The sequence below is a fragment of the Bufo gargarizans genome, chromosome 2, assembly GCF_014858855.1.
Source record: "Bufo gargarizans isolate SCDJY-AF-19 chromosome 2, ASM1485885v1, whole genome shotgun sequence".
Lineage (NCBI taxonomy): Eukaryota > Metazoa > Chordata > Amphibia > Anura > Bufonidae > Bufo > Bufo gargarizans.
The window spans coordinates 266,755,674-266,782,119 of NC_058081.1; the positions used below are offsets into that span (position 1 = coordinate 266,755,674).

The window sequence follows — 26,446 nt, forward strand, 5'->3', positions numbered from 1 at the left end:
TGCGTCAAATGTATGACTGCACGTTGTCCACACTTCACATAGGAATGGGGTAAAATGCACCCAAAAGGGGCAAACACAAGTATAAAGACAGGCATTAGTATTCAGGAAGTTCTAGTGGTTGCATATCTGTATCTGTTTTTAATGCTGATTTCCTCATTAGACCTTACGTAACCTATAAATGATCCTACGGTATAATAACACTCATTTGATATATGCAATGTATCTTGCAGATTCAAGGATTTAACATCAAGAACAACGTGTTCTCGTATGCGAGTGACTGCACGTCTTTCTTCACTCCTGCAATCTGGATGGGACTTGTGTCCTCTATTATCCTCTTGTGGATCCTGTCATATGGGATTTTCATGATTATGCAGCTAACAACAAATGATAGATTTGATGACCCGAGAAGCCAAGCACTGTCTGTTCCTCAAGGAGAATAGAATTCTATGTTAGTTTCATTTTAATCAATGTATTCTTCTAAGTGAACTAATTGCTACCGCAAAGTGGCTAATTATGAAGTGAGAAGCCAACCCACTCTTGTCGAAAAATAGTTTAGATACATAGTACAGAAAAGCCTATTGCAGGTTCCTTTCTATAATTATAGAAAATCTTCTCTTTGATAATAACGGACACTTCTGAGCTCATATCCAACCTTGTCTCCCAATGACTTTGCTCTCTATGTTGCATTTACAATTCTATGCATTAAATATCATGTATGCCTCTGTTTAGAGATCATGAGGTCTTACGTTAATTTGAAGCATTGATAGATCATTTTACAAAGTTGCATAACTGTTTGCTATCTTGTGAAGGTATATATAGATGTAAAGCTCGCTTTACAGTATGATTTTGTTAAAATATTAAAGAGGTTATGCCACGAAATCTGCTAGATGTATATCAAGCTGATAGCTCAAGGGGAGGGTCTGTTCTCCCACAGCTCTCTCTCTAGCACAGCTCAGGGGGCATGTCCTTTCTCCCACAGCTTTCTCTCTAGCACAGCTCACGGGCATGTCCTATCTCAGGGGGCATGTCCTTTCTCCCACAGCTTTCTCTCTAGCACAGCTCACGGGCATGTCCTATCTCAGGGGGCATGTCCTTTCTCCCACAGCTTTCTCTCTAGCACAGCTCACGGGCATGTCCTATCTCAGGGGGCATGTCCTTTCTCCCACAGCTTTCTCTCTAGCACAGCTCACGGGCATGTCCTATCTCAGGGGGCATGTCCTTTCTCCCACAGCTTTCTCTCTAGCACAGCTCAGGGGCATGTCCTATCTCAGGGGGCATGTCCTTTCTCCCACAGCTTTCTCTCTAGCACAGCTCACGGGCATGTCCTATCTCAGGGGGCATGTCCTTTCTCCCACAGCTTTCTCTCTAGCACAGCTCACGGGCATGTCCTATCTCAGGGGGCATGTCCTTTCTCCCACAGCTCTCTCTCTAGCACAGCTCAGAGGCATGTCCTTTCTCAGGGGGCATGTCTTTTCTCAGGGGGCATGTCCTTTCTCCCACAGCTCTCTCTCTCTATCACAGCTCAAGCGCATGTCCTTTCTCAGGGGGCATGTCCTTTCTGCCACAGCTCTCTCTCTATCACAGCTCAGGGGCATGTCCTTTCTCAGGGAACATGTCCTTTCTCCCACAGCTCTCTCTCTTTCACAGCTCAGGGGCATGTCCTTTCTCAGGGGGCATGTCCTTTCGGCCACAGCTCTCTCTCTCTATCACAGCTCAGGGGCATGTCCTATCTCAGGGGGCATGTCCTTTCTCCCACAGCTTTCTCTCTAGCACAGCTCAGGGGCATGTCCTTTCTCAGGGGGCATGTCCTTTCTCCCACAGCTCTCTCTCTCTAGCACAGCTCAGAGGCATGTCCTTTCTCAGGGGGCATGTCCTTTCTCAGGGGGCATGTCCTTTCTCCCACAGCTCTCTCTCTATCACAGCTCAGGGGCATGTTCTTTCTCAGGGGGCATGTCCTTTCTGCCACAGCTCTCTCACTGTATCTGCTACAGTTCAGGCGGTGTATCTTTTCTGCTACAGCTTTCTCCCTGTAACTGTCACAGCTTAGGGGGTGTGTCCTGTATGCTGCAGCCCTCTCCCTAAAACTCTCACAGGTTCTAACAGAGGATATAGCTGGTGGCAGTTGAAGGATGGAATTGAGCATGTGTGTCCATCACAGCAAAGTGGACAGAGAGATAAGGAAAAGAGCAGGTGGTGCTAGACAGATACATGTTATCAAATAACTCAGTGGTTATGCTACATCTTAGTTAAATGCCATTACAAGACTATTTAGATCCAGGTGCTGGTTTGAAAAATGTAGAAAATATTTTGTGGAGCATACTCTTTAAGGTGGGATTTTCTATTATTGCAAATTATATCTATGCAACTATAAAAAGAAAATAAAAATTACCTAGGATGCATATAACAAGTCGTAGAGGGGATGGCACTCTGCCATGGTTGAGACCACATTTAGGTGATTTGTTGTGGATCTTTATTATGAAATATGTTCAAAATCTGCATCTGAACTCACCTTTACATTGAACCGTTTAACTATTTCACTGCCATGGGTTCCAGGAAAAGTGCATACATTTCACTATGTAAGTCTATGTCTACATGCACAAAGTCATCAACATGCAAGAATCCCATAATCTCCACAACACAGATGCCATAAATATCAGTCATGGAGAGGACAAGTGGAGGTTTCATGTGTAACTACTCATCTTCTCTACTCTTTAGTAGAAAAAGATCCCGCTCACACATATCTTTGCTGATTGGTAAGAGGTGGTGGTTATACGAACAAAAGTTTATGCACCCTATGGTCACTGGCACGCTTCAACAGACTGTGGTCTTTTCTCCCAATGTCAGTGGAAGTAAAACTTTTCATGCTGTTCCCCAATTTCAAATGAGTGCTGTGCCCTGAATACTGCAGCTACAGCCTGGCATCAGAGCTAAGATTGTGGCTCTAAGCTGATGATCTAAGTTCTGCTCATTATATTTTAGCCATGAAATCCATGTAACGTCTTTGGAGGAGATAAACAGGGGCGTTGCTAGGGTCTGAAGACATCCGGGGCACGAGCCCAAGTGAAGCCACGCCCCACCCCATGAAGCCACGCCCTCATCACCACTGGGGGAGGGGCTTCACAGAAGTTATTAACCCCTTTCAGCAGTCCTCCCTTTAGTGAATGGGGGACTGCTGAAAGGGGTTAATAACTACAGTGAAGGGCCTAGCCGTCTGGGCAACCCCACAGATCATCCTAACCTATGGTCAGCCTAATTTAAAATTAGGCAAACCCCCCAAACTATAAACTAATCACAGAAGTTGGAACCCATCAACCACCCCTTGTACTTGTTCCGCTACTTGCAGGCTGCGCAATTCGGTCCGCAATTCTGTTCTGCGGCGCATGATCCCACGAGACCTGTGACCTCCTGTGGCGGGTCTCGCGGGATCACGTGCCGCAGAACAGAATTGCGGACCGAAGTGACTGAAGTTCTGAACTCATGCCCGCGCAGCCTGCAAGTAGCAGAACAAGTACAAGGAGTGGTTGGGGATGACTGTGGGATTGCCCAGACGGCTAGGAATAACCTAATAAATAAATAAAATTTAATTCCAGCAGCATAAACATTCAGGGATTTTTTAAAGCCAGTTTTTCTGTGTTGCCGTAATTTTTGCGAAATATATCAAATGTCACACATTGCAAATGTGACACCTCTTTGAAAATAACACCCCCTACTGGACAGATATTACATTTTTTTGTGACATTTGATAAATCTAACCTACAACTACTCGGCTAGATAACCACACCAACTTTCCCATCCAGTAGTCACAGATCCAAAAAATTTACACATTTTGCACAAAAATGTTATGTGAAAAAATGTGGGACTTTTAAAGGCAGAAAACCACTGTACAGGCTCGATGGCTGGATACATTACCCCAATGATGTTTTATACAAATCCTCGACAGCGAAAGAGTTTAAGAGAAATGAAACGTATTTTCTTTTTGTGACACGGTCTGTAGACATTTTCAGGGGATCTGTGGGGACTGCTATGACATGTTGAAAAGACTTTGGGCGCTGTGCTTCATTGAGCATACAAGATTCTTCATTTGGGGAAGAGTGGAGAACCCTAAAATTGGCACATATTTTGGTAAAATTCCCATACACTCCAAATGTACATAGAATGATTTGAAACCTATTGCTCTCAAAAGGACATTAGAAGCGTTCTCATAATAACTCTTTGAATTTTAGCATTTAATCAGTGTCTATAAATTGGAATGCTGCCATGCTAGTTGTTATGAATACAAATTGACATAGCTATTTAAAGGGGTTGTCTGAGTTATGGGAAAAAAAATATAGCACTGTAAATCTGATGGTCAGCGATATATAACTAAGCTAAGCAAGTTTTAGGCAAAAAAATATCTATTTCTTCATTTTCCTTGTTCTTTTCTGGCCCTTTGTTCACTTGCAAAAACAACAATCTCTACCCCTCCCCCTGCTCTGCTAAGGGAGTGAACACAAGAGCTGCCCTGAGTGACATGTCTGCCTGCTGGGAGACTCAGCAGCATGTTGTATGTGTAGGACTACAAGTCCCAGCTGTATAATGACACTGCTAAGGGAGTAGATACAAGAGCTGCCCTGAGTGACATGTCTGCCTGCTTGGAGACTCTGCAGCATGTTGTATGTGTAGGACTACAAGTCCCAGCTGTATAATGACACTGCTAAGGGAGTAGATACAAGAGCTGCCTTGAGTGACATGTCTGCCTGCTGGGAGACTCAGCAGCATGTTGTATGTGTAGGACTACAAGTCACAGCTGTATAATGACACTGCTAAGGGAGTGAATACAAGAGCTGCCCTGAGTGACATGTCTGCCTGCTGGGAGACTCAGCAGCATGTTGTATGTGTAGGACTACAAGTCACAGCTGTATAATGACACTGCTAAGGGAGTGAATACAAGAGCTGCCCTGAGTGACATGTCTGCCTGCTGGGAGACTCAGCAGCATGTTGTATGTGTAGGACTACAAGTCCCAGCTGTATAATGACACTGCTAAGGGAGTGGATACAAGAGCTGCCCTGAGTGCTGGGAGACTCTGCAGCATATTGTATGTGTAGGACTACAAGTCCCAGCTGTATAATGACACTGCTAAGGGAGTAGATACAAGAGCTGCCCTGAGTGACATGTCTGCCTGCTGGGAGACTCAGCAGCATGTTGTATGTGTAGGACTACAAGTCCCAGCTGTATAATGACACTGCTAAGGGAGTAGATACAAGAGCTGCCCTGAGTGACATGTCTGCCTGCTGGGAGACTCAGCAGCATGTTGTATGTGTAGGACTACAAGTCCAAGCTGTATAATGACACTGCTAAGGGAGTGAATACAAGTGCTGCCCTGAGTGACATGTCTGCCTGCTTGGAGACTCTGCAGCATGTTGTATGTGTAGGACTACAAGTCCCAGCTGTATAATGACACTGCTAAGGGAGTAGATACAAGAGCTGCCTTGAGTGACATGTCTGCCTGCTGGGAGACTCAGCAGGATTGTATATGTAGGACTACAAGTCCCATCTGTACAATGACACTGCTGATACACACAGCATCTTCCCCCTACCTGCAATGCTCTGCAGAACTTCTCTTTCCGCTCCTTTGCCCAGCATTTGTCTCCTCACTTCATGCAGCTACACAGTAAACACTTCAGCCCTGAGTCTGTGCAGCTGAAGGGGTTAAGAATCCTGGGAGAGAACAATAAGAAGCAGCCAGCAATGCAGGGGGGAGCAGTTTTCCAAAACTTAGAAATTGATGAGATCCTCAGGATGTTTCATAACCATGAACAGGAACCATAAAACACATATATTACAATACATTAAATTCAAGCCAACAGGAACACTATTATAACATCTTATAAGGCAGGTAACAGACATGCAGCGCAGAGGGAGGGAAGGAGAGTACCCTTTTACTAGGGAGAGGGAGGAGTGGTGACCCCTAACTCACCTAGCACTGGCACCTGGCTGCCCTAACATCCCTAGACAGGCTGTTAACCCATATGGCGATCACGTGCCACATCCCTGGCTTACCCTGAAAGAAGCCCTAGGTAGTGAGTAGGGCAGTGGGAGCACTAGTCCTCATATATACAGCCAATGTCCTTATTTGGGTGGAAATCTTCTTTAGAAATATGTACATTGTTATTTACAACAATGGACATATTTCAGATAGCAGCTAGACGGATTGGGAGGGACTCTGTGAGGTCCTGGTAGGTTGTCACAGGTATCTGGATCCATGCTGACTGCAGTGCATCCCAACAACTGCTGGAGGGTGCAAGGATCCATAGAGTGAACATGGAGATCGAGGTGGTCCCACAGACTCTCAATTGGGTTCAGGTCTGGGAAATAAGGGTCCAGGGTAGTACTAGGAAATCTTGCTCATGCTCTTCCATCCAATGTCAGACATTTCTTTCCGTGTGACATGCGGAATTGTCCTGCTGGAAGACCCCATCCGCCCCAGGGAAGACAATCCGCATGTATGGGTGTGTGTGATCTGCAAGGAAAGGATTCATACCCAAGCCAGTTGAGAGTGACTTCTACATGGATGAGTGGGCCCAGAGAATGCCACAAATACATCCCCCAGACTATAATGGTGCCACCTCTAGCTTGTGTTCTTTCAACAATAGTTGCAGGGTGTTTATTCTCTAATATTTCTTGCCTTTATGAAGCCGTTTGATGAAGCAGAAAATGTGACTCAGAAGGCAACCCTTTGCTAATCAGCATAGGTCCAATTCCAATATTGCTACTAAAATTGAAGCCATTTTTGTTAGCAGAGATGCTTTGCATATGCAATACAGTGCTGCCCATAATTATTCATACCCCTGGCAAATTTTGACTTAAAGTTACTTTTATTCAGCCAGCAAGTAATTTTTTGACGGGAAATGACATAGGTGTCTCCCAAAAGATAATAAGACGATGTACAAGAGGCATTATTGTGGAAAAAAAATAATTTTGCAGCTTTTATTTACATTTAAGCCAAAAGTGTCCAGTCCAAAATGAGCCATACCCTTATTAATAATCAATAGAAAAGCCTTTATTGGCTATTACAGCAATCAAACGCTTCCTATAATTGCAGACCAGCTTTTTGCATGTCTCCACAGGTATTTTTGCCCATTCATCTTTAGCAATGCGCTCCAAATCTTTCAGGTTGGAGGGTCTTCTTGCCATCACCCTGATCTTTAGCTCCCTCCACAGATTCTCAATTGGATTTAAGTCTGTACTCTGGCTGGGCCACTCCAAAATGTTGTTGTCTGCTAACCATTTCTTCACCACTTTTGCTGTGTTTTGTGTCATTGTCATGCTGAAATGTCCACTGGTGCCCAAGGCCATTTCTCTGCAGACTGCCTGATGTTGTCGTAGAGCACGGGTGTCAAACACAAGGCCCGCGGGCCGAATCCGGCCCGCCAGACCTCGTCATGTGGCCCGCATAGCCGCCGCCGGCCGCCAGCCTTCACCTTTTATTATCACTTCCTGCAGGCGGCCCATGCAGGAAGTGATAATAAATCGCATAAGGAGCGCTGTGTATTACCGGTACTTACAACTACAAGCGCTCGCCGAGAGGAGGGAGGAGGCAGGCTGGGAGGATGGGCGCTGGCAGTGTGAGTCATACGTCACGCGCCTGCACCGCCCACTTTATGAATGAAGCAGGCGGCGTGGGCGCATGACGTATGACTCACGCTGCCAGCGCCTGTCCTCCCAGCCTGCCTCCTGCCTCCTCTCGGCGAGCGCTTGTAGTTGTAAGTACCGGTAATACACAGCGCTCATTATGCGATTATGTACATAACAATTTACTATTAGAGATACAATTATACGGTGAGCGGGGCCCGTGTAGTAGAATAGTCACTGCACGGGGCCCGCTGTCATTATAAAAGCAGATGCCGGCCCCCAGCCCTGTATTGAGGGTCATTCACTACTACAGGGACACTTATGGAGGGGATCTGTGGATGACACATAGCATAAAATGCTATATATGTGTCATCCACAGATCCCCCCCATAACTGTCATCCACAGATCCCCCCCATAACTGTCACCCACAGATCCCCCCCATAACTGTCACCCACAGATCCCCCCCATAACTGTCACCCACAGATCCCCCATAAGTGTCACCCACAGATCCCCCATAAGTGTTACCCACAGATCCCCCCATAACAGTGCGTCACCCACAGATCCCCCATAACAGTGCCATCCACAGATCCCCCATAACAGTGCCATCCACAGATCCCCCATAACAGTGCCATCCACAGATCCCCCATAACAGTGTCATCCACAGACCACAATTAGTTCAAAACCCACCAAAAGCACACCTTTTGGTTCAAAATTTTTTTTTCTTATTTTCCTCCTCAAAAACCTAGGTGCGTCTTATGGGCCGGTGCGTCTTATAGGGCGAAAAATACGGTAACCCTTACAGTTCTGGAATGTGTTGGATAACACTGACAGCATTATGTCAGTGTTATCCAACACATTCCAGAACTGTAAGGGTTACATAGCATCATAAATCAGTATAATGCTATGTGACCCCAGTCAGCGCTTGCAGGTCAAGCTTTCAGAGCTAGTTATTACTTACATTATTACAAAAAACAGTAATAATTGAATGCAGTGACAATAATTTATGATAATAAAGAGTGGACACATAGTCCTACAGATACAAACGGCCCTTTGAGGGTGACCAAACTGCTGATGCGGCCCCCGATGAATTTGAGTTTGACACCCCTGTCGTAGAGAATCCTCATGTATTGCTCTTTTTTCATGGTGCCGTTTACTGTGATTAGGTTCCCTGGTCTATTGGCTGAAAAAAAAAAAGCATTTGGTTCCCACCACCATGTTTGACAGTAGGGATGGTGTTTGGGTTGAAGGCTTCTCCTTTTTATGCCAAATGAAGGAAACATCATTGAGACCAAACAATTAAATTTTTGTTTCATCTGACCATAACACAGAAGACCAGAAGTCTTCTTCTTTGTCCAGGTGAGCTTTTGCAAAGGCCAAGGAAGCTTTTGTGTTCCTGGTCTGCATCCGTGGAACCCAGCAGTGTGCAGTGTCCGTTGGATTGTCTGCCTTGAGACATTGCCACCAGCAGAGCCCAGATTCACCAGGATGGCCTTGGTGGTGATCCTTGGATTCATTTTCACCTCACTAACTATCCTCCTGGCCAGTACCGGTGTCACTTTTGGCTTCCGACCACGTCCTCTGAGATTTTCCACAGTGCGGAACATGTATTTTTTGCTCAAATGTAAATAAAAGCTGAGAAATGTTTTTTTTTCCCACAATAATGCCTCTTGTACATCGTCTTGTTATCTTTTGGGAGACACCTATGTCATTTCACGTCCAAAAATTACTTGCTGGTTGAATAAAAGTAACTTTAAGTCAAAATTTGCCAGGGGTATGAATAATTATGGGCAGCACTATATGTTATTTTTAGATACATGTCTGGTAGCACAGTGTCAGAAACATGGCCACCCTTGGGTAAAAAGCCAATAATCATCCCTTCAGGTGAGACCCCCATGCCTCATATCAGCTCCCAGCCATATGTGATCAGCCCAGTCATATAATCAGCCACCAGTCATATAATCAGCCTCCAGCCATATGTGCACAGACCCCAGCCATATGTACTCAGCCCCCAGCCATATGTACTCAGCCCCCAGCCATATGTACTCAGCCCCCCAGCCATATGTACTCAGCCCCCCAGCCATATGTACTCAGCCCCCCAGCCATATGTGATCAGCCCCGTCATATAATCAGCCACCAGTCATATAATCAGCCTCCAGCCATATGTGCACAGCACCCAGCCATATGTACTTAGACCCCAGCCATATGTGAGCAGCCCCCGGCCATAATTCAGCCTCAGATCACAAAATAAAAAAAACACTTACCTCTCCTGCTCCTGGACGCTGCCGCTCCTCTTTCTCCTGCTGTCAGGCTGTGCTTCCTGGTCCTCCGGTACTCATTAGTATTCGCCCCATAAGACACAGGGGCATTTTCCCCCCAAAAATACAGTAAATAGACTGCTTTCCCATTGTGTCCCTTCATAGTAATAATCCCCATTGTGCCCCCTTCATATTAGAAATCCCAATTGTGCCCCCTTCACAGTAATAATGCCCACTGTGCACCCTTCATTGTAGTAATGCCCTCTGGCTCTGTGCCCCCTCCATAGTAGAAATGCCCATTGTGCCCCCTTCCTATTAGTAATGCCCTCTGTGCCCCCTCCATAGTAATAAAGTCGTCTTTGCCCCTCCATAGTAATAAAGACCTCTGTACCCCATCCATAGTAATAAAGACCTCTGTGCCCCCCATAGTAATAAAGTCATCTGTGTCCCACCCATAGTAATAAAGACCTCTGTGCCCCTTGTGGGGGTTTAGCTCTTCTCTGGGGGTCATTCTCACAGGTTACTTCACCAGACACGTATATAATGTCCAAACATTGCATTTATTGTGCAACACCAGCAACAACAAAATAATAAACACTCGCCCGTCCAGGCTCTAACTAAACACAAAGTTTCCTGACTCACTTAGGTCAGAGTTCACACCTTGTGAACTCATGCGGCTTTGTCAGCCAAATGTCCCACAGCCTCCTTGCTGTACAGAGCACAGTATGCCCACTGTCTCCAGTTAACTGTTTCTTGTGGGGGATTTGGGTTCAGTAGTCTGCCTGACTATGGCCCTGCGACCCTCCCAGGCGTCGCTACGTCCCCAACTCCAGGCTACCACCCAGCCTCGTGGCCCCTCAGCCTTGCCTGGCTGAGACCACACTCACAGAGCCTCCAGGCCTCGGTCACAGTCTCTGTCCCAAGACAACACTTCCCCCTTGCTGACACCCTGGGAGGTGCTTTATGCCAGCCCTTATTATCTCCAGCTTGCCTTACCTGTGGTGGAATAGGGGTGTGGACCGCACTATCCACCCCTTCCTTTCCTCTAAGCTGCGTGAGACCTGTCACTGTCTCACATACCCCCTCCCTTTGTTCAAGCCCGTGAGGGTGACCACCTGCATAACCAAGGGAGGCTGGTGAGAGGGCATCCACCTGGCCTGGACGTGGGGAACAGCCATCCACCCTGCTCTTTGGCTGCTCCCAATAAGAACCAGCCCAGATTGGCTTTACAGGCCACACTAAGTAACCCAGTGTCAGCGAGCACTAGCTGCTGCTGACACTGAAAATTACCGGTTCTTATTTCACCGAGGCCAGGAACCTCGTTGACACGTACCTTCCCCTTGTTCTGCCAGACCCACGCCAGCAGAGCTTGGTTTATCACCCAAACTAGCCTCTTGCCCAATCTAATCTGCCTAACGGCCTCAAGTGCCCATCTCATGGCCAGATACTCTTTTTCCTCTTTCCCGTGTGATAATGATGCACTCTTTGATCCCTCTCTCTTTTTTGATCCTCTGGCTCCCGCACATGCGCCTCATGTCTTTTCTTGGACTGCTGCACCTCTTGACTGAACTGTTCCCAGTCATGGTCATGTCCCGACACTTTCTCCTTTGCTTTGCAGGGCTCCTTCAGCAGAGCATGCTTGCACCTACTCGCTTCTTTTACGTGCATCTGGGTCACTTCTTCCTTCTTTCCAGCAGTAGTTACCCCAGCTACGATGGCAGTTTCAGAGACCTCTGCTCCTTTAGTGGCTTTTTCCACTTTGGCAGCGGCTCCCTTTGGTTTAACTTTGGTCTCTGCAGCACCTGGGGACTTCACGTCAACCAACACATCGGCCTTAACTTTTTCAGCCTTTGTCTTCTCAAAGTCTCCAGTCTCTTTGACCACCTTCTCACCCTTCTCGGACATGGCACCATACACTTGCCCTGTTAATTCCTCCCCCTCTTTCTCACCGAGGCAGGAGGCACCAGGGTCTTCAGCAGACTCCTCGTCTTCTGTCATTTTCTCCAGAGGCTCACCCAGGATACTGTTCTCCTTTTGGGGAGGAGTCAGGAGATACAGCCCATCGTAATAGCCCGGATCCAAAAACTGATCGTTCACCTCCTCGTACTTCTTCCCCAGCAGGCTGCTGGCTATTTGGAAGGCCTTGTAGGCAGAGGGGACGTTTTCCAGGCCTGGGCTACACGCTACCACGGGTCTGTGGTCTTCGGCATTCACATCAGCCCCATCAACTGGTTCAGCAGAAGCATCTTCCATCTTCTCTGCCACAGCCAGCACCACAGTGCCACCATCTCCAGTCCCATTTTTAACAGGATCTGGCTTCATGACGTCTTGCAGAGAACTCTCCTCTTCAGGTTTCTCACCTTCCACCTGCTGCTCGAGAGCACCCTTCGATTTCTCCAACTCATCTTTTAAGCTCATGAGATTTTCCGTCTCTGCTCTGAGTTGCTTGTTCAGCCTCTCCAATTCAGCACGCTCATCAAGCGCTTCTTCCAGGGCTCTAGTCAAGGAGAGGGCCTTGGTCTCCTTTTTCCAAGCATCAGTCTCTGTTTGGTCACGTTTTTCACCATATCGAGCCGAGATGTATTTCACTTCAGCTAGGAGCCAGTCAAACTTCTCCTGTTTGCAGCTGTACTGTCGTGTCAGGTCATCTATAACTGCCTGGACATGGGCCTCAGACACTAGGCTGACGTCACCCGACTTAATTCCCATCTCGTCAGATATAACTGTCTGGTTGCTACTAGTAACCACCTTTGTTTCGCAGGATCTTGACATGGTAGCTTCACTCTCTGGGTTGCCATCGGTCACAGCACATACGTCACCTATACCGCTCGTGTCATTATTAATTCTGACCTCTAGGGGCACCGATGAGCTAATCCCCACCTGGGACACTTCCCTAGTAACCAACCAACATTGTGGAGACTGCACTTCCACCTCTGGTACATGCGGTACACCCTCCAACCCCATCACATTTTCCTGCACTTTCAAACACTGGGCTGGAGCTGGGCTTTGCTCCACACTACTTATATGCATGTCTTCAAACCTTTTGATTAAGTCATATAGCGCTTCATGAAACATAGCAGATGCAGAAAATAAAGTTTCATCATCATTTACATTTTTACCACCAGGGGGCGCTTCTCCCCTGACCACAACCTGCAACGGAAAAGGTATATCACTGTCACCACATATTTCATATGACATATTTTCCTTATGCATTTCCGCACTTTTGTCACCATCACTTTTCACTTGACCAGCACCATTGTTTCCAATGGTCAATATTCTTTCCCCATGCAGGTCAAAGTGCAGCTCTCTTAGATTCTCACTTAAAGGGACAGGTACAGGTTCTGCAGGAGTTTCCTCACTATCTGCAGAAGTGTCTACCTTACCCCATAACAACGACACAATGTCCCAGCCCAACATCGCATCATATATGAACATATTTGTAACATCTGGTCCACAAAACCTAGTTCTTACTGGAGACACCCCCTCAGTGAGAACCACCTGCACTTGCTCAGGCTCACTAACCATAGAACACTGTGGAGACGGCTTATCTGCACCTAGTACATGTGGAACACCTTCTAGCATTGCCTCACTTTCAATCAACATCCCTGCCACATATACAATTAAGCCAGCAGGGTTACCTCTTTTCCTGATCACAGCCTGCAAGGAAAAAAGGGTGTTATCATTATCACTTAATTTGCATAACTTCACATTTTCATTAGGCAATGCAGATAACTTGGCACCATTGGTTCTAGGTGTCACTTTAGTCCCTTCTGTCACCATAGTCTCACACTCAGGGAGAACCACCGGACAGTTCATGCTAACTCCATGAAAGTCCCGCACATAGTTCTCAGCCACCTGGCTGGCAGGTACCAGGATCACCTGGCTCTCTGCATCCAACAACGCCTGGACTGGACTGCCCTTCTCCACAAGGTCACACATTTGTGTAGCAGTCTCTAGTCCTGGTGTTTTTACACCCACTGGCTCGGCAGATAGCAACTGCTGCCAGCTCATACCACAGCACAGGGCTTCTGAGGTGTTAGGGCACTGGTCAGCAACATGCCCAACCTCCAGATCCCTGCTGCCTGTCACTTTAATTGCTGCATAAGAAACAACTGGAACGCTCTTACCCACAGCAGTCACGGGTTTGGCGCTCCCAACTGCAGTACGCATGTCTCCACAGCAGTCATCTTCCTTATCCAGGATGTTGGGAACCTCCAACCCTTGGTTCCTGGTCACCTGAACACACACAGGCTCCTCGGTGCAGTCGTTGCCATCGGAAACACCTTGACTCCAGTCTCCTTCCGGACAGTCACTCCAGCCACACACTTTAGGACTCTGTACCCACTGCCAGGGAATACCGGAACGCCTGAGAGTCGCACCGCTCTCCATCTCACTTTCTTCCCGTCGGTTGCCCTTGGCAACGGCATACTTATTTTTTTCCCGCACTCCATTCTCCAGCAAGTTCAGAGCAGCTTCTCCAAGTGCAGCACTTGGCTTCCTCAACAAGGCATTTGTTTCCTGCACCAGCTGCTTCATTACTTTCTCAGTGGCCTCGGTTTTCCGCCAAACCGGTCCACTTCCCCCAGAGGACATCACCTCCGTTATGCGAACTTTCCGCCACACCGGACCATCTTTCATCCAGGTCGCCATAAAAAAAAAAAAAACTTCCACAGGTCAATCTCTCTCACTGGCTTCTGGCCCTTTAAATCCTGCAAACTTTGCACCACAGAAAAAAAAAGTCCAGATTAACACCAGCAGTTTTCCAGCAGCCGCTGCTCCTGCAAACTAGCAGGCTTCCAGCACTTTTACTTCTCAGCAGGGACACCTGCCCGCATCCGACACCAATTGTGGGGGTTTAGCTCTTCTCTGGGGGTCATTCTCACAGGTTACTTCACCAGACACGTATATAATGTCCAAACATTGCATTTATTGTGCAACACCAGCAACAACAAGATGACAAAATAATAAACACTCGCCCGTCCAGGCTCTAACTAAACACAAAGTTTCCTGACTCACTTAGGTCAGAGTTCACACCTTGTGAACTCATGCGGCTTTGTCAGCCAAATGTCCCACAGCCTCCTGGCTGTACAGAGCACAGTATGCCCACTGTCTCCAGTTAACTGTTTCTTGTGGGGGATTTGGGTTCAGTAGTCTGCCTGACTATGGCCCTGCGACCCTCCCAGGCGTCGCTACGTCCCCAACTCCAGGCTACCACCCAGCCTCGTGGCCCCTCAGCCTTGCCTGGCTGAGACCACACTCACAGAGCCTCCAGGCCTCGGTCACAGTCTCTGTCCCAAGACAACACTTCCCCCTTGCTGACACCCTGGGAGGTGCTTTATGCCAGCCCTTATTATCTCCAGCTTGCCTCACCTGTGGTGGAATAGGGGTGTGGACCGCACTATCCACCCCTTCCTTTCCTCTAAGCTGCATGAGACCTGTCACTGTCTCACACCCTCCATAGTAATAAAGACCTCTGTGCCCCATCCTTACTAATAAAGTTCTCTGTGCCCCCTCCATAGTAATAAAGTCATCTGTGCCCCTTCCATAATAATAAAGACCTCTGTGCCCCCTCCATAGTAATAAAGACCTCTGTGCCCCCTCCATAGTAATAAAGTCATCTGTGCCCCCTCCATAGTTATAAAGACCTCTGTGCCCCCTCCTTACTAATAAAGTCCTCTGTGCCCCTACATAGTAATAAAGTCCTCTGTGCCCCCTCCTTACTAATAAAGTCCTCTGTGCCCCCTCCAAAGTAATAAAGTCCTCTGTGCCCCCTCTGTATTGAAAAAAAAAGAACAGGTATGGCCCCTTGCAGATGAGCGTTCCTCCCGCAGCGAGTCCACATCGCAGCACCCGGCCTGACCTCCCAGCACTGACGGGATTGACATAGCATTATTTTGATTTATGATGCTATGTAGTATTTGTCGCTCCTCCAGTGTGGGGAGATCAATATATGCATAAAGACTCAGTATATGGTATAAAAAAAGTTTAATAAACTGAAACAAATTTTACAAAACAGGTTTTTAAAATCAATAAACACACTTTTGCAGTGATGGCGAACCTTTTGGAGACCAAGTGCCCAAACTGCAACCCAAAACCCACTTATTTATTACAAAGTGCCAACACTGCAATTTAAACTGAATACTACAGTCCAATATAGTATATCTTCTATGTACTTTATCATTTAGCTATAATCGCAAAAACACAAAATGCAATCGCACACTGCAACCAGCATTCTGCCCTGCCTTTATGCTGGATGTTGAATAAGGCATTGGTGTACATTTTGGCCAAAGTGTAATAAGCCACTCACCACGTCAAGGTCGCCTTCATGAGTGGTCCCTAACACTAGTTCCTACCTGTTATGGGCCATGACAGCCACACAAAGTCCAGGGAGCGCAGGTACAGCATGCACGCCAAGCACACTCTGGGTTTATATTTCTGGGTTCAGCTTTGAACCCGGAAAAGCTATGTTAAAAAAGTATACAAAAATAATAGTTACTAGCAAAATGTAAAAATAAAATAAAAATTATTATTACCTTATGGTAAGCATTAACCTTTCTACAGGTGAAATACTTCGACGGAAGACGGTGTCCTGTCCTTCTATGCAATGAGACACCCTTTGTAGCAGATCGTCAAAACTGGAGACGCTCATCCGTAGGTAGTTAAAAAACTTCCCAGGATAATTCCGCAGTACGGGAAAAAGAACTTCAAATGCACCCCTTCTCATTTGGGCAGAAGTGATCGGATGCACCCAATAGTGACGGCGCCGTCTGGCTCGAAGATGTCTCCTCCAGCGGGAAACAAGGATTAGAGCCTGAAATCCAAACTGAATGTGGTCCGGCATCATGTTTGCTATCTTCTGAGGCAGCATCTGAGGGGTATGCGGCCTTCAGTTGTCTTTTATAGCCACTGTACAATTTGCATCTGAAATTGGTTCTTTTGATCTTTGAAAATTTTAAATACCGGATCCGTTATTCCGTTTGAAACCGGATAATAACGGATGAGGCGGATCCGGTATTTCACCGGATCTCTCTAACGGATCCGGGGAAAAAAGATATTCGTTTGCATATGGTTGCCGGAACTGCCTGCAGGATTCTAACAACGCTAGTGTAAAAGTAGCCTTAATTATCAAATATTTATCAGTACAGAATGACTCATATTTATACACAACTTTATTAGGTGCTTTTATTGGGTGCTACACAACTTTATTAGGTGCTTTTATTGGGTGCTACACAACTTTATTAGGTGCTAATTGTATACATGAAACTTTTCCTGATTTCATTACTTAGCACTCTCACTTTGAAGTGCAGCCAAACTATTACTATTGCTACGTTATCACAATATGTTTGCTGTCAGAACTGTGGGGTCCCAGGGCTCAAACTCGCCACATGAATAGGTAGCTACTTTTACAGGAACTTTGTATACACCATGGGGGAGATCGAAACTAGACTAAAGGAAAACTGGCTTAGTTGCCCATAGAAACCAGTCAGATTCCACCTTTTATTTTTTCAGAGCGCCTTTGGAAAATAAAAAGGTAGACTCTGATTGGTTGTTATGGGCAACTAAGCCAGTCCTACTTTACACCAGTTTGATAAATCTCCCCCCATGACTCTATTAGATACTGTTGATTAACATACCATGATCTGCTGGCATAATGCTGGGATGCTATGCTGTGTAGAAACCACTGAGGACACTCATTTAATGACAGTGAGGTTTGCATCTTAGACAAAGAGGAGGATTGGCTCAAATGAAGTGTTAAAAAAGCTATTTATAATGAAATTGAGAAACCAAGTTTGAACAGAGACGTAGGTGGTGTGACAGCTATTGTTTGCCACTTACTGTACTGTTCTAACACCTCTCCCAATGCAGCTTGATGACACTGCAAAGCCTCAGTCATGCAAATGCATTGAAAGTCTTACCTTCTGTTAGGTTCAGCCAGAGATTCTTTGTACAAGTTATTCTAATTGAGAATTAACAAAAAAAGTCCAGCTGCTTTTATTACTACTGATATACCATGACCTGTATGAATGAGAACATTCACAGACAATAATTGAATATCAGTCAATATTTCCTATAATGCAAAATAAACGCCTAGAGAAACATATGCCAGGGATGCAGAGCATTTTGGTCCACAAAAAATGGTTCCACGAAATACACATTGTGCATTCCATAGTTTTCTCACTCCCATCCATAGAAAGGGCTATTTATTCTTGTCTGCAATGCAGACAAGAATAGAGCATTCATTTGCGGAACTGAAAAACAGATTTACAAAAAAACTGATGTGTGCATGGCCCATAGAAATGAATGGGTCAGCACGCTATCTGCAAAAAATGTGGATAGCATTCAGATGAAAAATATGGTTGTGCGCATGAAGCCTTATTCTGTAAAACCAGGACAGATACCACTGTTATTAAAAGGGAGTCTGTCAGCATTCAGTGAGTTTTTGTCTGCGATTGCATTCCATTGTTCATTTTTTTCAGCGCAAGTGCAATGCTTTTTAATGCGTTTTGCACGCTTGCGATAAAAAACTGAATGTTTACTAACAACATCTCTTAGCAACCATCCGTGAAAAATCGCATCCGCACTTGCTTGCAGATGCAATGCGTTTTTCACGCAGCCCCATTCACTTCTATGGGGCCAGCGTTGCGTTAAAAATGCAGAATATAGAACATGCTGCGATTTTCACTCAATGCACAAGTGATGCGTGAAAAACAATGCTCACGTACACAGCCCCATTAAAATGAATGGGTGCGGATTCAGTGCGGGCACAATGTGTTCACGTCACACATTGCACCCATGCAGAATACTTGCTCGTGTGAAAGGGGCCTTAGAGGCATTCAGTTTTGATCCGTCATAATAGAAGTCTATGGGCAAGTATAACGGAACTGTCTGGTTTCCGTTATGTAGGACAGAAAAGAAAGTCCTGTTGACAGGACGTTAAAAACAGTGGGTAAGTTATGAAACCTGTCTAAAGAAAACCTGTCTTTATTGCCCACAGCAACAAATTACAACACAATTTTCATTTTTCAAGCGCACCACAAGAAATGAAAACTGTGTTGTGCCCTTTAAAGAGTAATTAGGGGGGAGTCGAAGAGAGCGACGAGGAGAAAGCAAATTTTGTTAAATATTTTTTTCTCCAATGTATTCACTGAGGAGGATAAACTGTCAGATGAAATGCTGAATGTAAAAACAAATTCCCCTTTAAAAGTGTCCTGTCTGAACCAGGAAGAAATACAACAGCGACTTAAAGGGATTCTGTCACCAGGTTTCACCCCCTCCAGATAAAAATATGGTTATGTTCAGGGAGCTTTAACCATTCCTAATGTGGTCTTATAAATGTAATCTGTAGGCTCATTTTGCTAAAAATACGCTATTACTAACCTGTCAGTCATAAAAATAAAGTGCCCAAGAGGATGTCAATAGCTCCAAGCTGCACCTCTCACCTGCTGCCGTTGGTGCCCAGCTCCGCCTCATAATCTTCTGTGACGCCTCCAGCTCTTCCTCTGTAACATGCTGTGAAAGCCCCCTGCTCGCTCTCTCTCCCTCCTCCCTCTGTAACATCGCAATGTTACAGCAGCAGGAGGAGGGGGGAGGGAGAGAGAGCGAGCAGGGGGCTTTCACAGCATGTTACAGAGGGAGGAGGGAGGAGCTGGAGGCGTCACAGAAGATTATGAGGCGGAGCTGGGCACCAACGGCAGCAGGTGAGAGGTGCAGCTTGGAGCTATTGACATCCTCTTGGGCACTTTATTTTTATGACTGACAGGTTAGTAATAGCGTATTTTTAGCAATATGAGCCTACAGATTACATTTATAAGACCACATTAGGAATGGTTAAAGCTCCCTGAACATAACCATATTTTTATCTGGAGGGGGTGAAACCTGGTGACAGAATCCCTTTAAAAAGATTAAAATAGACAAATCGCCACGGATGGCATACACCCCGTATCCTAAGGGAATTAAGTAATGTCATAGCCAGACCCTTATTTCTGATATTTGCAGACTCTATACTGACAGGGAATGTCCCACAGGCTTGGCGCATGGCAAATGTGGTGCCAATATTCAAAAAGGGTCAAAAACAGTCTGGAAACTATAGGCCGGTAAGTTTAACATCTGTTGTGGGTAAACCATTTGAAGGTTTTCTGAGAGATGCTATGTTAGAGCATCTCAACGGAAATAAGCAAATTACACCATATAAGCATGGCTTCATGAGGGATCGGTCATGTGAAACTAATTTAATCAGTTTCTATGAGGAATCAATGGATATCGTATATCTGGACTTCTCCAAAGCATTGGACACTGTACCACATGAAAGGTTAGTATATAAAATGAGAATGCTCGTAATTGGCTGAGGGATTCAAAACAGAGGGTGGTTATTAGTGGTACACACTCAGATTGGGTCACTGTCACTAGTGGGGTACCTCAGGGGTCAGTATTGGGCCCCATTCTCTTCAATGTATTTAATTATGATCTTGTAGAAGGCTTGCATAGGAAAATATCAATTTTCGCAGATGACACTAAAGTAAAGTAATTAACACTGAAGAGGACAGTATACTACTACAGAGTGATCTGGATAGACTGGAGACTTGGGCAGATAAGTGGCAGATGAGGTTAAGGCCTCATGCACACGACCGTTGTGTGCATCCGTGGCCGTTGTGCCGTTTTCCGTTTTTTTTTGCGGACCCATTGACTTTCAATGGGTCCGTGGAAAAATCGGAAAATGCACCGTTTGGCAGCCGCATCCGTGAGCCGTGTTTCCTGGCCGTGAAAAAAATATGACCTGTCCTATTTTTTTCACGGCCAACGGTTCACGGGCCCATTCAAGTCAATGGGTCCGTGAAAGAACACGGATGCACACAAGATTGGCATCCGTGTCCGTGATCCGTGGCCGTAGGTTTTAGTTTCATACAGACGGATCCGAAGATCCGTCTGCATAAAAGCTTTTTCAGAGCTGAGTTTTCACTTCGTGAAAACTCAGATCCGACAGTATATTCTAACACAGAGGCGTTCCCATGGTGATGGGACGCTTCTAGTTAGAATACACTACAAACTGTGTACAAGACTGCCCCCTGCTGCCTGGCAGCACCCGATCTCTTACAGGGGGATATGATAGTACAATTAACCCCATCATATCCCCCTGTAAGAGATCAGGGCTGCCAGGCAGCAGGGGGCAGACCCCCCCCTCCCCAGTTTGAATATCATTGTGCGGCCCCCCCCCTCCCCTGTTGTTAACTCGTTGGTGGCCAGTGTGCGCACCCCCCTCCCTCCCTCCCTCTATTGTTTTAATACATTGGGGCCAGTGTGCGCGCGCCCCCCCAACCCCCCCTCCCTCCCTCTATTGTTTTAATACATTGGGGCCAGTGTGCGCACCCCCCCAACCCCCCCCCCCTCCCTCCCTCTATTGTAATCATCATCGGTGGCAGCGGAGTAGAAGATTTTCATACTTACCTGGCTGCTGGCTGCTGCGATGTCTGCGTCCGGCCGGGAGCTCCTCCTACTGGTAAGTGACAGCAATGCGCCGCACAGACCTGTCACTTACCAGTAGGAGGAGCTCCCGGCCGGACATAGAGATCGCAGCAGCCAGCAGCCAGGTAAGTATGAATCTTCTACTCCGCTGCCACCGATGATCGGGGGGGGGGGGGGGGCACACTGGCCCCAATGCTATTATTACAATAGAGGGAGGGAGGGGGGGGGTTGGGGGGGCGCGCACACTGGCCCCAATGCTATTATTACAATAGAGGGAGGGAGGGGGGGGGGGGGGTTGGGGGGGCGCGCACACTGGCCCCAATGCTATTATTACAATAGAGGGAGGGAGGGAGGGGGGTGCGCACACTGGCCACCAACGAGTTAACAACAGGGGAGGGGGGGCCCACTGGCCACCAATGAGTTAAAAACAGGGGGGGGGGGGTCTGCCCCCTGCTGCCTGGCAGCACCTGCCAGGCAGCAGGGGACAGTCATGTACACAGTTTTTTTGTATATTCTAACCTGAAGCGTCTCCATCACCATGGGAACGCCTCTGTGTTAGAATATACTGTCGGAAATGAGTTTCACGATATAGCTCATATCCGACAGTATATTCTAACATAGAGGCGTTCCCATGGTGATGGGGACGCTACAAGTTAAAATATACCATCGGATTGGAGAAAACTCCAATCCGATGGTATAACAGAACTCCAGACTTTACATTGAAAGTCAATGGGGACGGATCCGTTTGAAATGGCACCATATTGTGTCAACGTCAAACGGATCCGTCCCCATTGACTTGCATTGTAATTCAGGACGGATCCGTTTGACTCCGCACGGCCAGGCGGACACCAAAATGACTATTTTTTTTCATGTCCGTGGATCCTCCAAAAATCAAGGAAGACCCACGGACGGAAAAACGGTCACGGATCACGGACCAACGGAACCCCGTTTTGCGGACCGTGAAAAAAAACGTCCGTGTGCATGAGGCCTAACACTGACAAATGTAAAGTTATGCACATGGAAGGAATAATGCAAGTCACCCGTACATACTTAATGGTAAAACACTCGGTAACACTGACACGGAAAAGGATCTAGGAATTTTAATAAACAGCAAACTAAGCTGCAAAAAATAGTGTCAGGCAGCTGCTGCCAAGGCCAATAAGATAATGGGTTGCATCAAAAGGGGCATAGATGCCCATGATGAGAACATAGTCCTACCACTTTACAAATCATTAGTCAGACCACACATGGAGTACTATGTACAGTTCTGGGCTCCTGTGAACAAGGCAGACATAGCAGAGCTGGAGAGGGTCCAGAGGAGGGCAACTAAAGTAATAACTGGAACGGGGCAACTACAGTACCCTGAAAGATTATCCAAATTAGGGTTATTCACTTTAGAAAAAAGACGACTGAGGGGAGATCTAATTACTATGTATAAATATATCAGGGGTCAGTACAGAGATCTATCCCATCATCTATTTATCCCCAGGACTGTGACTGTGATGAGGGGACATCCACTGCGTCTGGAGGAAAGAAGGTTTGTACACAAACATAGAAAAGGATTCTTTACGGTAAGAGCAGTGAGACTATGGAACTCTCTGCCTGAAGAGGGGGTGATGGTGATTACAATAAAGGAATTCAAGACGGGCCTGGATGTATTATTGGAGCGTAATAATATTACAGGCTATAGCTACTAGAGAGGGGTCGTTGATCCAGGGAGTTATTCTGATTGCCTGATTGGAGTCGGAAAGGAATTTTTTATTCCGCTAAAGTGAGGAAAATTGGCTTCTACCTCACAGTTTGTTTGTTTTTTTGCCTTCCTCTGGATCAGCTTGCAGGATGACAGGCTGAACTAGATGGTCAAATATCTTTTTTCGGCCTTATGTACTATGTTACTATGTTACATACAGGTTTTCTTTAGATGGTTTTCATAAGTCACCCCATTGATTTTAATAAATCTCCTCCAATATTATTCTGACTCTGATTGTTGCAATAGTGATTTATCCCTAGTGAGACCTCTATGCCTGGCCTGTATAAGCCGATATAATTACTACAGACAATCCTTATCAGATAGCTTGTACTCACCAACACCGAGTTTATCCGTGTAAGTTGCTTTATTCTGTAAGCCAGATAACAGAGTACAGCAGAACAGATGGATTCCGGTATTGTGCGGTCAAAAGATGGCGTGTAGAGATTGCTTCCAGGAATGAAAGCTTGTCAGATGGCAGTGGAGCATCCCAATCTTTAATAGACTCTGAGAGCTGTCTAAGTAAGGCTTTACCTTGTATGGTGATGGGAGCCACAAATCCCATTGGATCGTATAGGCTGTTCACCACTGACAGAACACCACGCTTGGTAAATGGCTTGTCTGTAGAGCTGACTTGAAAGCTGAAAGTGTCCTTTAATAAGTCCCACGGTAGGCCCAGACTTCTCTGTATGGGTGGCATGTCCATTCCCAGATTCAAGTCCTTAAACCCTGTGGCATGATCGCCAGGTTGAAAAGCTTTCATAACAATAACACTATTTGATGCAATTTTGTGTAGTCTGAGGTTAGCCTCAGAAAGCATAACTTGTGTCCTTTGGAGGAGGTCTATGGCTTCTTTATCTATAGGTAAAAACTTAAGTCCATCATCAACATAAAAGTCTCTCTAAACAAAGTGTCGAGCATACGCGCCATACTCCTTTTCTCCATCAATGACTATTTCCGAAAACATGTACTTTGATGTGGAATTCAATAATATCATTGTCCACGATGTCACGGTGCCACAGAAACCTTAGAAAGTTCCTATGGTCTTCGCGCACAGTGAAGCAGTAAAACATCTGTTCAATATCAGCAGTTATGGCAACTGGTTCTCTTCTACATCTCATAAGTATGCCTACAAGGTTGTTGGTTAGATTCCTGCCAGTGAGAAGAACATTGTTTAGGGATACACTTTGATGCTTGGCACTGGAGTCAAATACTATCCTGATTTGTTTTGGCTTACATGGATGATACACTCCGAAGAAAGGCAGATACCAGCACTCATCGTGTTTTTGAAGTGGTGGCGCTGGTTCGGGGTGATCATTGTCAAAGATCCTTTTCATAAAAGCGATTAAATTGTCCTTCATTTAAGGCCTGTTCCTTAGTGTTCGTTGAACTGAGTTGAATCTGGATAAAGCCTGTTCATGATTGGTTGGGAGTTTGGCCCTTGTAGCATGAAGAGGTAATGGTGCAAACCAGCTATTAGACTCATCCTGAAAGAATTTGTTATCCATTATTTTGATTAATTCTCTGTCTTCAACTGACAAGGCTATTTTGTTGTCCTCACTTGTACAAAACACTATGGTACCTAGGTTGTCATCGCAAAGGACAAGAGTAACATCAGGTACTTGGATGATGTCAAGAAGCTTCTCCTTTACTTCATAATGGTGAGGGCACAGTTTGAAGTGGGATGCACGTCCGTTTCCCAACACGTAAGTCTTGAAGGAGTGGATATCAGATGGCGTACACATCCTGTCAAAGCATATATTGCCCACTATAAATAAGCCTAGGTCAAGTCTTTGTGCATAAGGGACGTCGTCAGGCCCATTGCACTGATCACGTACTTTATGTACTCTGAGAATGTCCCTTCCTAACAGGACAAAGATTTCAGCACTCTTGTCCAATGCAGGAATCTCATCAACAAGGTGCCTTAAATGAGGATGTTGATATGCAGCTTCTGGAGTGGGAATCTCTTCCCTTTCGTCTGGTATCTGGTCGCACTCGACTAACGCTGTTAGGGGTATGCCCTCTCCCTCGTTGATATGAGAGACCATGAACCCATCAACCCTTCTTCTGAAGGTATTTACATGACCAGAACAGGTTCTGAGAGTATATGGTGTTGTGTGACCCTCTATGCCAAAGATCTTAAAGAATTTAGGCTTAACCAGGGATCTGTTGCTCTGTTCATCTATTATGGCATACATCCTAGCATCTTTCTCAGGATGACTCTTTGGGTATATCTTTACTAGGCATATCTTGGCAGAGCATTTGTGGTCCTTGCCTTCTTCACAGACTTCTGTACATGAAGAAGAGACATTACCTTTGGTTGGAGCAGGACCTTGTTGCTCGCTGCCATGATTTGAGATGGGAGTCAAGGTAGGAAGCTGCTGTGGGCTGTCTGGAAATGGAGTAGGATGCATGACTGTAACATGTCTCTCGCTACCACATTCTGTGCACTTGGCTATAAGAATCACAGCACTTGTAGCATATGCCAAGTTTCTGGAGAATCTCCCTGCGCTGTTGTAAAGTCTTTTCCCTAAGCCCACAACATTTCTTAAGAGGGTGAAGCTTCTTGTGAATAGGACACTGACGATTAGAGTCTTTATCTCTGTCATCCACAAAGCCATGATCAATAGGTGAGGTTGTGAAGGGTGAGATGTCTGTCCTTTTAACAGATATTACTCTATTTAAGTCTCTACGTTTATCTGCTGTATTATAATACCTTGATGATGGTGAGGATGAAGCAGGCATGTTGGGTTCACTGAAGCTGAAGCTGGGATAGTTTCTCATCCAGGCTTGATCACTAATGAACCTGCAGAAGTATGAGAATGGAGGAAAGGATACATTATAGTCTCTTTTGTATCCATTTCTCTTTAGGCCGTATGGCAGTTTAGACACCACTGGGTTGACACCATGAGTGGTGTCCAGGAAGCTTAGTCCAAGTAGACGTGGGTCAGTCTTTGCCAATTCTAGCTCCATGAGGAGGTCACTTAGATCTTGGAGCTTGTCCCATTGCTTGTTCAAGGACTTTCAGCCTTGCTAGGGAGGCTGCTTCCTCCCCTTCCATTTGCAGAATCTTTATTTGTGAATCTGCCTGTGCTTGGAGAGCTTTGCTTTGAGCTTCCATCTTGGCTTGATGAGCTGCCATCGCTGCTTGTTGAGCTGTCCTTTGAGCTTCCATCTCTGATTGCTTTCTGGTAAAGGAGCTTTGCGCCTTTTTTGATTCAGCATCAGCGCGGGCCTCTATTAACTTGTTGCTTAATGTTGATCTTCTGGAATGAGAGGATCTTGAAGAAAGTGCAGTGCGCTTTGTTGTGGTGGATCTGTGAGATCTGGTCTCCTGCAGTTGAGTATTGCGGGGTTCTGCCTTAAACTTAG

General features: G+C 46.0%; 1 protein-coding gene and 1 long non-coding RNA gene across 2 annotated transcripts in view; one reads left to right on the forward strand and one right to left on the reverse strand.

Annotated features, from left to right (window-relative positions):
* The window catches only part of LOC122927929 (V-type proton ATPase subunit S1-like), a 91,197-nt gene extending 90,467 nt beyond the window's left edge, over positions 1-730 (forward strand). The window contains exon 10 of the mRNA XM_044280272.1: positions 231-730. Within this exon, the coding sequence (XP_044136207.1) occupies positions 231-440 (210 nt within the window). The 3' untranslated portion in view covers positions 441-730. The remainder of the gene's footprint in view (positions 1-230) is intronic.
* Positions 1-26,446, reverse strand: part of LOC122927930 — a 47,400-nt gene that overhangs the window by 1,538 nt on the left and 19,416 nt on the right. The gene's annotated exons all lie outside the window — the stretch shown is intronic.